Here is a 15,677-nt window from a genome sequence, read left to right as displayed (position 1 = left end):
TTATGGTTACTTTGTTGCTCTCACTGACCACTCATCACAGTAAGGGACCAGGCTTCTAAAATATCTGAAAAAAATACAGTCATGATCACGATTCTGAGATAGTAAAAAGGCACATGTCTCAGGGAAGCTGGAAGTATCAGAGAAGTCTGAGCCTGACCGCAGGCCTTCAAGGATCAAAGGGCAGACAGGAGAGGAATCACTGCAGCCAGAGGGTCCTCTACGGAGCTCTGACTATAAGAAAATGTCACAGCCATGCCAACGCTCAAGGTGTATGTGCTGAATGTGGAATTGCAGCCCTGTCTGTGTAGTCCTTTTCATTGATTTATGCACACAGCAATGTTGTTTAACATTATCTCTATCATCTATCTAAACAGTAGATATATGACATTAGACTAGATCTATAACTTAAATGCCAAGGCACTGAAACCCAATCCATCCGAGGCAACCATTGGGTTATCAGGAGCAGGCCCTTGACTGGGGGGTGGGGGATGTGCAGTGCTGATGGCTGTCTTTGAGACAGCAAAGCTCTGCTACTCTCTTTTAGATGAATGGTATTTCTCTTGCACTGAAAAAGGAGGGACAATGAAGAGACTGTTGTCAGTACATTCAAGATATTTCGTAGCCCTGCTTGGAAGGATTCTGGTTAAACTTAGGGACGAGACTTCTCTCTCTCCTAGAAATGTAGTGATGGAAAACAAAAACATCCTTGGAAGGATGGAGGTGGGAAAGGGTAGTTATAATGTCAAAGATGTACAATAAAATTTGTTTTGTAAACTAGATAGTGGATGAACTACATTTCTGGGCAGAAACCCAAATCAGCTACTCTCCTTCTAGGAAATATTTTACTTTAAATGTACCTGATTTTTAAAATAAGACACACAGCACTACAATTATTCAGTAAGTACAGTAATGTCTGATAATGTAGAGGCTACCTGAAGGCGGCCTCTGTTTACATTTGGCCATCCTCCTTTCAGGGCTATTACTGGACATTTAAAACAATGGATTTCAGTGATAGCTTACAAGTCTTTATAAAAAGAATGGGCAGTTTTCATTGTTCCCCATATTGGACCTGGGCCAGGGGTGGGGAGCAGGGCAGAGCAGTGGTGGTAATGGGAATAGAGTGAAAGAGCAAGGACAGAGAAGGACAGAGCCTAGATGGAAGCCCGGCTGACAATTCTGCGCTGTCCTAGGTAGTTCCCAAGGGGATTATTTGGGAGGAACTTCCATGGAGGGCTGATAGTCATAAGTCAAGGAAGCCAAGTAGTTGCCTTCTAGAAAGGCTGCCCAGAGAGAATAAAATCGAAGACGGAATTCAAAAGAGAGTTCTTGCAAACATGGGGCAGCAGACTTGAAAACCAAGGCCTGCGGTGCTGGGGGCTAACTGCCAGCTATAATTTGGCTGCTACATGGGAGTCCAGAGTTTGACAACGGGATCCCCAAATCTCTAGGAGCATAAATAATTTAAAACAACCCTTCTTGTCTCCGCCATGTAGGAGTAAGTCTTTTGAAAAATTACCAGGGTCTGTCCTAATAGAGAAGATGAACTTGGTTTTCAGGTAACAAGGAAGAGGCCAATGCCTCCATGAGAAGCCATGTAGTTCATGCACTACACACCTCCAGGGGGCGCTGTTCACTGTCTGCAGTGTGAATGGAAGTATCTGTGGAATCCTAGCAAGTCAGAGCATTTTGAGAGGAGGGCAGAGGGAAACTGTTAACATTGACTACTACACATTAACATGTGTTAACTATGCATTAACACATGTTAAGAACAAGTTGCATTGATTTATTTGACAAACAAGATGGAGAAAACAAGAACTATAGGCAATTCTATTAATATTTCAAAATTAAAATGAAAGAATTTACAGATTTTTGTCTCTTTTTCCTCATGTACACAATTCTGGCTCCTGTTTTTTTCTCTCTGGGGTTGGAGAGAGGCACTTTTTATAGCCAACATAATTTTTTATATTGTAATTTCATTAACATAATTTGCAGCCAATAACCAAATGTAACTTGTTGCTTTTTCCCCTAGAGGATGACTTTGTTGTAATTTGTAATTCCTATTGGTGCCAATTAAGGCAATAGAATTAAGAGTCTGTGAGATGGGATATATATTAACATATATATTTACAATCTTTCGTTATATAAAATAGATTTGATATATTTTACCTTGACAGCTGGTTGGAACTGAAAAGGGAAACTATTTGGCAATTGACAATATCATAGGTTTGTTTCCAGAGCCAGTGGTTAGTGAGCTCACATGAACTTCAGAAATTCTTTTTCTTTTCTTGTTGCGTTTATAAACCAATATCCTCACAGTGAACTGCTGGTCTACTAGCAACAATTGTATCCAGAGGAGGCATGTTACATGAAACCTGTCATTGTTCAGTTACAACTGGCAGATAGTTACATTACCAGACAACTTACCACAACTTTTAATTTTCAAGTTAGCAATTGCTGCCACATATGGCTTTGTTTAAAAGGCTGACTGAGTTACAAACAAGGATTTGTCTGCAGCAGGATAGTCTATAGCACGTGATGTATGATTTCATAAAATGACATTTGTGCAGAATGCAAGCTGAATTATGATCAGACTTCATCTGTTTGCTTCAAGCAAGTTGTCCACCACAAATATTGAACAATTGGTTAAACAATAACCACAAACAACACCCAGTTAAATAACTCAATTTTTCATGAATGCAAATGAAAAAGATCGTATATAAAGTTAATGAGGAAACAGTTTGAAAAATCTGTTTTCTAAGTCCTCATGGATGAAAGACCATACATTTGATTAATGTGTAAGGATCGTAGTACACACGTCATGGAATTAGCAACGGTGGCATACACCACTGTCATTTTCACTCTAAAAACAGCATTTAATTATAAATATTCAGTGCCATACAGGCATAACCATCCGCTCCAACCTCTCCTCTGGGGTCAAAATATTAACTGAATGATGATGAAGTAGAATATTCCATGCAGCCCTTTATACATTAATGTTTCACAGAATGTTTCACAGGCAATTATAGCTTCTTCATGCTTCCTTTATTACTATGACAATTTCAATTAAATGAAACAACCATTTACAACCAATAGGAGGTTAATATTTACAAGCTGCTTATTTCATCATAATGTAAGGACATGTATATCTAATGAAGAACTTGGACATTAAGGCTTTTTATTACCTGTTGTCTTGCAGTTAGTTCAGTGGTAGGCCCAAACTGGAATAATGCAAGGAAATCATACCGTTTTGGTCTGAAGCTGAATTTTGAAGTCATATAAACAGTTTAGTGCAAGTCTAATTGACTAACATGCATTAGACAGAGAAGACTTCAAGGGGTAAAAATTAGAGAAAATTTAATCGATTGGTTATTTTCAGCAAATTTGTATTTTAAGAGCTGTTTTAAAGTGCTATTCATGTAGCAACTTATTCAACCGTCACAGCAACTCAACAATACTGATACCATTATGTCTCCATTTAAACAGATAAGGGAACTGAGGCAGAGCAGTGAAGGCCTTGGCAAGGAAATGATTGGCTTATACTATTAAATTATCTAATTATATGTCATCCCCCTACCAATTTAAGAGTCACTTGGTAGATTGCAGTAGAGGAATCCAACTTCAACCGATTTATACAATTTGCCAATTAAAGAACAGAGGCTGAAGTTATATGGGTACAATAAAAAGTAGCAGGATTTGAAGGGACTACAACTTTGTAAGGCACAGGTATTGAAATTCTCACAGAGAGAACAGGTCTTTTCTTCCTCAAACTTCTTGTTTAAGTATGAAATCCAGTAAGGGAGAGCATGTGATTCTGGAAACTTAATGAATTCTGAAATATATTGTAAAGAGGTCATAAAATTTGGAATTAGAACACCAATTCTAGCCATGTGGCTTTGAGCAAATTACCCAGCTTTATTACATGCCTCATTTAATGAAGGGAAATAATAATATTCTTTTCAGAGTTATTATCAGGATACAGTGAAGAAAGTACATGAAAACAATGTAATCAGTAAAGGTGAACATAGATATTTGTTAATTTCACTATATAACAATAGTATTGGTGGATAATAAATATGTATAGTTACTAAATATAAAATGACTGAGGAGAGTTTATTCATATCAGAACTTCAATGACAGAATCCCCAAATGACTTGAAAACATTTAGATTTGAAACTAGATTGTTTGCTCTGGCCAGGTAGCTCAATTGGTTAGAGCATTGTCCTGATACGCCAAGGTTGCGGGTTTAATCCTTGGTCAGGGCACTTAAAAGAGTCAACCAATGAATGCATAAATCAGTGGAACAACAAATCAACTTTTTTCTCTCTCTACCTGTCTCTCTCTCCCCCCCCCCACCCTCTCTCTCAAAAAAAATTCAAAAAAAGATTTTTCAAGCAACTAAAGTCCTTCTGCAGAAAGCAGACCAAGGAGAGCCTTCCAGGTGCAAGAACAAAGCAGTCGATTACAGTTGAACTCAAAGCTTGGCACTAGATTCACTAGCAAAGGCAAAAGAGAAGTTCAGTGTGTTAGCTATCGTTTGAAATTCAAAAAAGCAAAATGCATTTGCTTCTCTTACTTGGATCTTTCAAATGGAGGTATCTTTCGGTATACCAAGTTATCTGGATAATAACCACTTTTCTGCAGATCTTATGACTAGATAAATGAGTGCTATTTAAAGAAGAGCATAAAGTGAACAAAAAAAAAAGACAGCTTATGATTAGCCCTTCAAATAACTACAACCGAGTTTGAAAAAGAACAATAAAAATGTTAACAGCTTAAATAATAAACATATATATCTATATATAGGTCTAGGTGTATCTACATATATAGAGATATATACCTCAATTAACTCAAATTACCTCAAAATTTGAAAAGCCAAAAAGAATGAAATATTTTTTTCTGTATGACTGGACATGTATGAGACAGCTAAAGAAAAGAGGTAAATATAAATAATGCTACAATGAACATAGGGTGCATATATTCTTTCACATTAGTGTTTTGGGGTTTCTTACAATATATACCCAGAAGTGGACTTGCTGGTCATAAGAAAGTTCCATTTTTAATTTTTTGAGGAAACTCTTTGCTATGTACGGTGACAGGTGGACACCTCTGAAATATCAGGGGGAACACTTTATAAAGTAGATGGTTGTCTAACCACTATGCTGTACACTTGAGACTAATACAAAATAATGTTGGATGTAAACTGTTATTGAAAAATAAAATCTGAGAGAAAAGAAAAAAGGTAAATGTCTAAATGGGTCACTCCGGGTGCCTTTGAAGCTTCAAAAAGATTTACTGCATTAAAGGCATCTTTAATTTGCATAGTTGATTCTTATTCAACACCTTCCTGCTTTTAGCACCTGTAGGGTGTCTCCCCTCTTAGTTATTAACTGCTGCTGAAATGACTTTTAAAAATCTGGGGATGTAAGGAAAACTAAGTAGAGCCCATCAGTGCAGTCAAGCATTTTACTTCTTGGTCACTAAGAACTAACAAAACATATTGAAGAAATTAGATTTCGATATGGCTGAGGAACATAAACAAGTATTCTCTGAAGTAACAAAATTAAACTTATTTTGAGGAGTAGTTGAGTATTTGCCTCCTTCGATTTCTTTTCACATTATTCTTGGTGGTGGTGCTATTAATGGTAGTAGTAAACTAGTAGCGCTGTCTGGTGTGCTAGTAGTTATAGCAGTTGTTCCATATTAATAATAGTTGCACCACCTGATGTAGTCACAGTAACAGCCATTGTAATTTATTTTAATTTTACAATAATAGAAGAATCAAGGGTTGTGATTATAGCTTTTACATAGTAATGAATTCTTTTAAATTTTTACTTTGTTCTTTGGGAACAATTTGAGACATCATATATGGATATATGATTTTAAATACTAACAGTATGAATTAAGGATTTGATATCTCCTATGGTTGTCCATTTTGCAAACCTTTTTCAAGGAATCACTGCTGCTTTTCATAGAGCTGCTTTGGAGAATGAACTCTGTGTTAATTTAAAATTATCTTACTGGCTTGAATTATTGCCCCTATTTTTAAATCAAGCAAAGTTTCATCTATTAGTACCCAAAAAACATAGAGTGGAGAAATAATTATCCAGAGGTACTGTCCCTGAAAGAACATTGCAGAATATAACTTAATTTTTTCCTTAAACTATCAAACTACAGAATTTTTCTATCCATTTTAATGGTGAAATTATAAAGACATTTTGGTGAGGATCAGAGAAAAAAATAAATCATAGACCTTGAAAAAAAGTAGTTACTTATCATCTTGATAATTTTGAGGATGTGATATTGGTCTTTAAACTTCAAGCGTGTTTCTGAAAATCCACAGGGAAATAAAAGCAGTGACTACATCACTATATAATATCTTTTAGTACACTTGAGCTATGTGAAATTGTGAACATACAAAATTCTTCTCAAGCCATAGGAAATTTGTTTTGAAAGCTATTGCTTGTCAAATGAGAAACAAGATGTAGTTAATGATTAAAACACATGCTAAAGATTTTACTACTTAAAATGCATTTTAAGGTTAATAGCTACAATTTAAATATACCTTTGATAAAAATGGAAAGGAAGTCAAAGAAAGAAGACATTGGTATACAAACAAATTAATTTCAAAGTAAGTAACTACAGATTTAATTTTCTAATAACTCACCTAGAAATTCCATTTGAGAATTTGAAACAATAAAGACCACAATATGCCAATTAGGTCTTTATTCAGATCATGAAGTAAGATGACAAAGGTTTTACCACTTCTAGAAGTTTCAATACTACACAATTTTGTGTTTTTTTTAGATCAAGTACTGCGAAAAAAAGAAAAATAATCTATAATAACCCCTAGATAAAGATATCTAGTTAATTTACTGTTGCTTAAACATTACAACTACATTTTCACAAATAATTTGCTTTGGATTTTGTTTTGTAATACTGTGTGTGTGCATGCGTGCACACACATGTGTGCTATTTGCATATATGTTAATTGTGCATTTCTTAGATTAATATTAAAATGAGTTAGCATTCCCTGAACTGACTCGCCTTTCCTTTCCGCCCTAAGACTTTGAGACAAGAAACTAGTACAGGATTAACAATTTGTCATGGATAATCCACAAAGTAAATAACCCCAGTGTGAATAATTCAAAGTGGGTAGTGTTGTAACATAGGAGCTATTTAAAGTTAATTCAAGAGGAAGTTCTCTATAGTAAATTCCCTCTCATTATCCCCTGCAAAGATAGGCTGCCGCTGATAAGCAGAGAAGCATTTGTGCATTATCAGTGTTTTGCCATCTTATCTGCAAAAACATAATCTTTATCTTTTTGATGGGGTGCTAGTAGTACAAAGACTTGGCTAATCTGAGAAATGTGCAAGTTTTTCCAAGGGTGTTTAGCCTCCTTTCAACTTAAAACAAAAAAGGTCTGAAACATTTTCTCCATTTTAGTAATGGAGAAAGATACAAAAATAAATATAAAAACATGCATGTGTAGTTTCTAAAATGTCCTAAACTGAGACTGCAGTTTAAGAAAATGCAATTAAACATCATGAAAATATGTTCATTTGTGAAAAGGATTTGCATGTTTGGATAGTGTTAAAATAACAAGGGATTAATAATAGGACATTAAATGTTGGAATTACTGAGAGTACTATATTAGTCTTTTCAGCCTAATCATCTCTTTCAGATAATAACCACTTTTCCCACAATTACAGTTGTTCATAATGCAGATTTCGGATTTGACAGTCTACAGGATGCTACCAAATCCTATTCAAATTTGTTACTTAACCCAGACCCAACTATTGTTGAGCAGCCATTAAGGCGTGAATTTTGTTCCTTCTTTTCTAGTTACAGATATTTTATTTTCAAAATAGGACTATTTTCAATACTGAGTTGGACGTATTTTAGTTAAAATTTTACCTGGGCCCTTTTTAAACATATTTCCTATTTTTCCAATTGTAGGTTTCATATACACTGGAGAAGTTGTGCACCGGATGCTGACAGCGACACAGTACATAGCACCTTTAATGGCAAATTTCGATCCCAGTGTCTCCAGAAATTCAACAGTCAGATATTTTGATAATGGTATGTATTAGTTAGCCTATTTTTTACTGAATGTATATTATTAAACAGTGACCATCAGATTCATTTTAACATTTTTGTTAAATGTTAAACTTGGAGTGTTTTGTTTTGTTTTGGTTTTGGTAGGCTGGATTTGTAAACTGCTTGGTGCAAATGCCCTAAAATGACAATCGTTAAACAGTTAATATGCATAGTAAAGTATATAATCAAATGTCGCTCATTCATTCATTCATTCATTCATTCATTTGTTCAAAAAATGTACATTAACATCTATTGGGAATTATAATAAATGAGTTATGCTAAGCAACACCTCATACCAAGCAAATACATTTGATGCTATTTTCAGTAAACCCTTGCCATTATATGAGAAAAGCTAAATAAGGATAATTTGTCCTGATGTTTAAGTAGAGGCAAGTGGCATAATACATTGATATTAAATTCTTAAAACTTATGAACTATATATCATAAGATGAAAACACCTTTTTAAAAATATAGGGTAGTGAATAATTAAAACACATTTAAGAAAATCTAGTTTTCCCAAGTTTAAAATATGAAATAGAGCCTATTACAGTGTATAGTGTATACTGACAACAATTTATCCCTACAATTTCTTTTGGGGATATATAGAAAAGACAAAGAAAGCTTAAACTATTTCACCAAATGCTATTTAAGTCTAAGTAAAAATTTAATGTCCTGAGGACATAAATGAATTTTCATGTCTATATCTAATTGAAGGCTCTAACTTTAGCAGAGAAAATATTGTAGAAAAAGAAGAATTTGTTTAGAAACTTAATAAAAAATAGATGTAAAAACTCACAGTTATATATAAGTCATGGACATGTAAATCACAGCATAGAGAATAGAGTCCTTAATATTATAACAATTATGTGCGACGGGGAACGGTTACTGGACTTACTGTGGTGATCACTTTGTAAGGTAAACAAATGTTGAATCACTTTGTTGTGTACCGGAAACTAATATATACAGTATGTCAAGTATAATTAAAAATAAATTCAAATTAATTGCTGATTTAATTAATTTTTGGAAACACAGAAGTTTCTGTACTCTAGAATATTAAAGTAGTATGTATTTGATATTCTAAAATAAGGTTTTTATCTTTTAAAATAATGGAAGCATTTGATGTGAACAAAGCTATTTCTACTGTTGTCTTAATGATCAAGGAAAAAATTCACAATGAGTAGTATAGACTCAGTGATACAGTTGTTTTTGGGAATGTGATCATTTTACTAAAAGCCATCTTCTAACCAGTATGATGAAGCTTTTTACATGTCAAATTGGCAGAGGAAGAAGGAAAATAAACATAGTTAGAAATATACTCTGAGAAATAAATTTCAAATAATTTGAATAACAGCAGTGTCCAATATTAAGTAACTCTGAATGTTAGCTGTGATAATAGTGCCCCCCATTATGTTTTAATTTATTTATTTACTTATTTTTATTGTTTAAATACATTTGTCTCCATTTACCCGCTACCACTTTCCTCTGCCCCACCCACCCCCACCTCTCTGTCTCAATCCTTCCCCATCTTGGCTTCATCCGTGTGTCCTTCACACACCTGTTCCTTAATCTGACCCTTCCCCTTCCCCTCCCTGCTACCCCTCTCCCTCCCTCTCTCCCGTCCCTGTCAATTTCTTCTTTCTTTCAATGTTGCTGGTCATATTTTCTTTGCCTGCTTGTTTTGCTGATTAGGTTCCACCTATAGGTGAGATCATATGGCATTTGTCTCTCACCCCCTGGCTTATTTCACTTAACATAATATTCTCCAGTTCCATCCATGCTGTTGTGAAGGGTAGTAGCTCTTTCTTCTGCTGTGTCTCTTAGAGGGTTTTCTTGTTCTTTTATTTGAAACATATTCCCTTGTTTCTTGAATTGCTTGACTCTGTGTTGGTTTCTGCACATGAGATAAAATAGCCACCTCTTCTAGTCTCATCAGAGTGGCCGTGTATAGGACATGAACCTAATCAATCAGCCAGGCCGAAGCTCCTGGTCATCTCTCAAACCCTTGTGATTGTCTAACTGAGACATCCTCTTTGTTCTCAGTAGTTGAGAGTGTTCCAAGACCCATCAGTGACCTGAAAGAGAAGACCCGAGTCAGGACCATGATGCAGGGGGATTTGTTGCTGGACCCACAGGAAGCAGTTGGGAAAAGATGCAGTCAAATCCCTTCTGGGCAGAAACTGGGAGACAGGAAACTTGGCCTGCTCACTATTCACTGAGTCTGGGAGTTTAATCATGGGAGTGCCGCTGTACCCATTTTGAAACTTCTCCTTTCTTTGCTTTAGTCTCTGACTTTTAAGTGCAAGCCCTGTTGGGTCTAGGTGCTGAAGTCTCGATGAGCACCATAAAAGTTGGGGCACTACATGTGTCCACAGCTCCTTTCAGATAAATTTTGGTAAGTTGGTTTTATCACTGGAGTGAGCTGGAAGGGAAAGGTGGAGGAAGTGTCCACCTGCTCTTTTGAGTTCTGGGCTGAATAACATTCAGCACCTAGATGAATGCTAATTAGATGGCGGACCCTCCTGCAGCAGCTTGTAAAATATGCAGACACAGCCCTGAAGGAAGAGTAGGAGATGGGCATCCTTGCCTGCCCTCTCTCTGCTGAACCTGGGAGAACAGCCACGGCAAGTGCTCAAGAGCAAGCCTGTTGACGGGTGTTTCTTTGCCTGCTCCAGGCCTGTGGAACTCATGAATGTGAACCGCATTGTCTGCCACAAATAGGTGATCTGGGGCCCTGTCCCTCAGGTGGTACCGCGAAAACTGGGTGCCAGACTTGTGCATAAGCTCCTTCCAGAGAGGGGCTGGTGACATTGCATTGTTGTTGGAGTGAGCCAAAGGGAGAACACAGGAGCCCCTGGCTCTTTTGGGCTCCAGAAGGGATCACAGTCAGCACCTACATACGTGCAGCTTCAGTGTAGGTGTTTTCCCTGTCACCCCATGCGTAGCAGTCACTCGGCTAGTTTTTGGATCGCTCTCTGGGGAAATTGCTTCTTGTGTGGCTAAATATGTTGTGTGTCTATGGGAGGAGGGGAATTCTGGAGCCTCCTATGTTGCCATCTTGCTTAGAAGCTCCCAGCACTACTACACTCAAAAGCAGAGTAAAGACAGTATTTGTTCTGCATGGATCACCTGGTACAGGGATTCACTGGAAAGCAGTTGGGGGGAGAAACGCAGAGGGCCAGGTGAGTGGCACGGGGTGGGCAGCTTCCCTGCCGTCTCTGGGCTTGACTGGCCCAGCCCCTCCATCTCGTCACTGACCCAGAAGCTCTCTGTCATACTATCTTGATTTTTTTTTCTTTTTTAATCAGATATTTAATGACCTGGAAGACAGGTTTCGCTCTTTTAGTTCTGCTTGTTTCATGTTCTGTAGAACAGTTTTCAGCAACATGATTTTTTAATTAAACAGAAAATCCAATACTTAGAGCTAAACAGAAGGGTTACTGCTTATTTTTTTCTTTAAAAAAATAGAGAAAAAAAACAATGGCAGTTAAACATATATATGAATTCTCATTGGTAGATACTAAACTGTGTTGTAATTTATATTTCACATTAATAGGTTCATAGTAAACTCTGGTAGATTGACTTATTAGAACATGATATATAACACTAAAGATTTTTCCCAGTTTATTTCAAGAAGACTTCAGAAATCTTAGCGTGGGGCCCTTTAAGCTACCTTGCAGCCCACTGGAAGCAATACAACAAAGACAGAAATGCAGGCATTGTGAATCAAAGAAAAATATTTCCATTAGTGTTAAAAGAATTTCTTCATCCTGGAAAAGTATAATTCTAAGTACGGAAGAGACATTTTTAGATCTTTTCTAAGTGCTTCTAGCTTTTCTGAATGTGTTCCTTTCTCTCTCAGCATTTATCAATGTATTTGAAATTCATGCAATTCACTTGGGCTGCATTTTGAAAGTGGCTCGTGGAAATTTAAGCAGCCGGTACCCATTAACATTAATGGATTTCCTAAGGCAAAATTCCCCCATACTGGGCTCAGTATTAACCTCAGTATGAGGTTAGATTTTACCAAATATTTAGAGAATACTCAACTCCTTAACAATATTCCAAATGCAATTTTTTAAACTGAAAAACACTTCTATTCATTCTCTCTCTATTGTTTAACAGCAGATATTGTGGTTCTTTATTTACCTTTAAGTTCCATTACATCAAAAGAATAAAATGTTATATATCTTCACTTAAAGATATATAATACTTTAAAACAATCAAAATAAATCACTCTGCCTTAGCAAACTGCATTCATGCTGAAGTTTTAGTCTTCTTATCAGGTGACGGCCAAAATCCAAACTGTAGAATACTCTGAAACTGTAAATTCAATTTAGATATCATCAGACTTCACCATCATCTCCACTGTCATTAAACTGGATTTCATCATCATCTCCAGGATCAAATGTATCTGTTTCATTGATTTTAGCATGTTCTGGAAGCTAGCTATATGCCAAATGCTATTTCAATAACAGAATTCCACTTAACCTTGTAAACTTTAAGCAGCACAACTACTAGATTGGAAGGCTAGATTCCATGTTTTTGTGAAGACTCCCACCAGAATTGATTGATATGTTTTTTCTCATTGTATTTCTTCTGTTCTGATGGGGTTTGTAGGTACAGCACTTGTTGTCCAGTGGGACCACGTACATCTGCAGGATAATTACAACCTGGGAAGCTTCACATTCCAGGCAACCCTCCTCATAGATGGACGCATCATCTTTGGATACAAAGAAGTAAGTAATGCATTGAACATTTTCTTCACCTTTGACCTTGAAGTCTATCTATTCTTTCCTTCAAATGTCAAGAAAGAGACACCTTATAATCATAAGTCTTAAATCATTTTCTCACCTCTTGGTTTTTTTCTTCCCTTGGTAAAAAGTATGTTTTAATCTACTGGATAGCACTGATTGTTCATGCTTTGGATTTTGTTTTGTTTTCTATTCCTATGTCATTGGCATTATGATCCATGAATTTTATATCATTGAATAATTATATGATACTGAAATAATTCTAAAAGAAAATACTTTCAATTTGGAATGCAATTGTTTATATATATTTGTTTGTTGTCTTGTCAATTTCTGTGACTTTTTTACCTCTACCTCCAAAAATATTAGTAAATGTGAAATCTTCTATGGCTCAGTGACCCCAAACTGAAAGTGTGCCAGGACAGCCTTTCACTAATGATTATTTCAAACCAATAGAAAAGATTAATTAGACATCTAAGTGACAGAAATAACAAGGGAATTTAAACTTATGATTTATTTCATTTTACCAAACTGACAAAGAAGGGAAACTTACTAAATTGTAGCCTTAAGTTTAAGGAATGTGTAAATTAGAATAATAACAAGTTTGGTTTAAAACTATTGACAATATAATTAAGGTCTATTAGACAACCTAAACTTTTGGAGACAAAAACAAAGACTGTAAGAGTAAAGTTCCAGGAACAGCAGATGTGATATTTCAGGCAGTCATTAGGCAGGAGAGAATTTCTGATAGTGTGGATTGATAATAGGCATTATTAACACATGGATTGATGGTTATTTATAATAATACACTCTTAATATCTTTTCAGTTGAAGGGTTATTTTCCCTTCAGACAGGAATCCCTGGCTATTAACAGGACATTGATAATTTTTAAAGGGTTCACTTTGGTCAAGCCTTCTGAAATTTATCCTTTCTATAAAGCGAAGACTAGTTATATTTCAATTAAATAAGCCAACTTGGGAAAATTTTATAATCAGACTAGATGTTTCCACTTCTTTGATGAATTCTTGCATGTGGAATTAATCCTATGCTGGGGCAATAATGTAGGTTATACTATAGGATCTGTTCTGCTTTGTGCTTCTTTATCCAGAGCTATGTTTTCATAGCATAGTCCAGCATATTCTTATATTACTCCTCGGAATCTGAGATAATATGCCTCGAAGGGACTTATTTGAGTTTTTCTTCTATTATCTAGTGTGTTGTTATTGGGACTGCAGAGTGATGTTATGGAATGCTAGTTCTCAACAGTTTAACCAACAGTGGTAAAGTTTCTGGAAAGACACAGGGTCAGTCAGTCCAGAGTCTTAAACATCACTAACCATAGCCTTTGTCAAAACAAAGGTTGTGTTCCTATTGTGGTCACTCTTTCCAGTCCTTATTACCAAAATTGTCATCTCCATTTACACTGTTGTCAATGGGAGTCTTGCATTGAAGAGAAATGGTTTATTTTTCCCATTCTTTCTTCACAGTGGGTTTAGTATTTTTAAGCGTTTTTTTCCTTTTCTTTATTTTAATCAAAGAAAAATTTTGCATTATGTTTTTTTCTGTTTTGTCATGGAGAATATTAAGCTGATAAGCAATTTTTAACACTTTCTTGATATTCTCAGTCTGTTTTCCCTGTTGAACAGTAGTCCTTCTGAACTCAAGAGTTCTACATAAGTCATTAGTGTTTTATTTACCTTATTGTCCTTTTTCTGTCCTTGATAGAAAGCAGTTTCTTATTTCCTATTCTGACTTTTTTCTGATAATTGTCATGCATTTTACTTTGTGCAGGCAAATTTCTATTTGTAAAATTTGCCACAGTGAAAGTACACATGTACTTGGGTGAGAACTAGATGCACCTGGTACTCCTAGAAAAAGTATTTATAATCGTGAAAACATAAAATAGTCATTTATATAATGTACTGTCCTTGACAGAATGCTTTCACATACATTATAGTTTTCAATTCTTCAACAATATCCTATATTCTTAATATCCTTAGCTTTCATAAAGGTGCTGGCACATAGAAGGTGTTGAATAAATGTTCCTGACTTAATTATGAAATTAGATCAGGCACAATTAGCTTTATTTGATAGCTAAGCAGACTGAGTCAGAGAGGTTAAATGACATGCCTGAGGTTGCAGAGCTGGCTGAGGGCAAATCCAGGACTAAAAGCCATAATTTGGTGACTCCAAAAGACCTCAACATTTTTTTCCCCAAGGATATTATATGTAACAATTCACAAATGTATTTCTCATTTGCTTTTTCAATAAGTATCTGTTAATGTTTGGTGTTTAATAATATTTTTATCTGAGTTCAATATATTACACAATTTTAATCCACAAAATCAGGAGAAGTATTCCTTTTTAAGTTGCAAAGCTAACAAAATCATGAGACTATAAGAATATAAGGAGTATAATTTTGTGTTCCTGTACAAGTTAAACTTACAGACCCAAAATTATAGATAAGAAGTAAGTGCAATTCTTTCTGTAATAAGTTGCTTCTAGCTAGTAATACCCGCTTTGTTTTATTTTATTACATTTTATGTAAGAAGGAAAAAAAACTGATTTTTGTGGAAATTACCAGTAAAGAACTTGGTTAAATTGTTGAATAAAAATTAATACAATAAGATAAATGCTGTGGAAGGCAAACCTTTCTCACCCTGTGCTGTCCAATGACTGTGTTACAATATATTAATAACTAACCCGGAAAGACGGTCAACGATGTCAAAGTGATTGAAGCAGTTCAGCCCTTTCTTCAAGAGGAGCTCTATGGGAAGGCAGTGTGGTGCCCTGGTGGGGCCGACGGGCTCTGCCGTCAGGCTGCCTCAGGT

General features: G+C 35.7%; 1 protein-coding gene across 2 annotated transcripts in view; it reads left to right on the top strand.

The window, feature by feature from the left end:
• Positions 1-15,677, top strand: part of PLXDC2 (plexin domain containing 2) — a 404,494-nt gene that overhangs the window by 275,505 nt on the left and 113,312 nt on the right. For both annotated transcript variants that reach the window (XM_054592949.1, XM_054592940.1), the window contains 2 exons: positions 7,958-8,080; positions 12,716-12,834. In XM_054592949.1, the coding sequence (XP_054448924.1) occupies positions 7,958-8,080; positions 12,716-12,834 (242 nt within the window). The remainder of the gene's footprint in view (positions 1-7,957; positions 8,081-12,715; positions 12,835-15,677) is intronic.

The sequence above is a fragment of the Pteronotus mesoamericanus genome, unplaced genomic scaffold (assembly GCF_021234165.1).
Source record: "Pteronotus mesoamericanus isolate MK-2021 breed Mesoamerican mustached bat unplaced genomic scaffold, CSHL_Meso_final contig_130, whole genome shotgun sequence".
Classification (NCBI taxonomy): Eukaryota; Metazoa; Chordata; class Mammalia; order Chiroptera; family Mormoopidae; genus Pteronotus; species Pteronotus mesoamericanus.
Note: the sequence above shows the minus strand (reverse complement) of the source record. Positions and strands in the feature narration are given on the sequence as shown.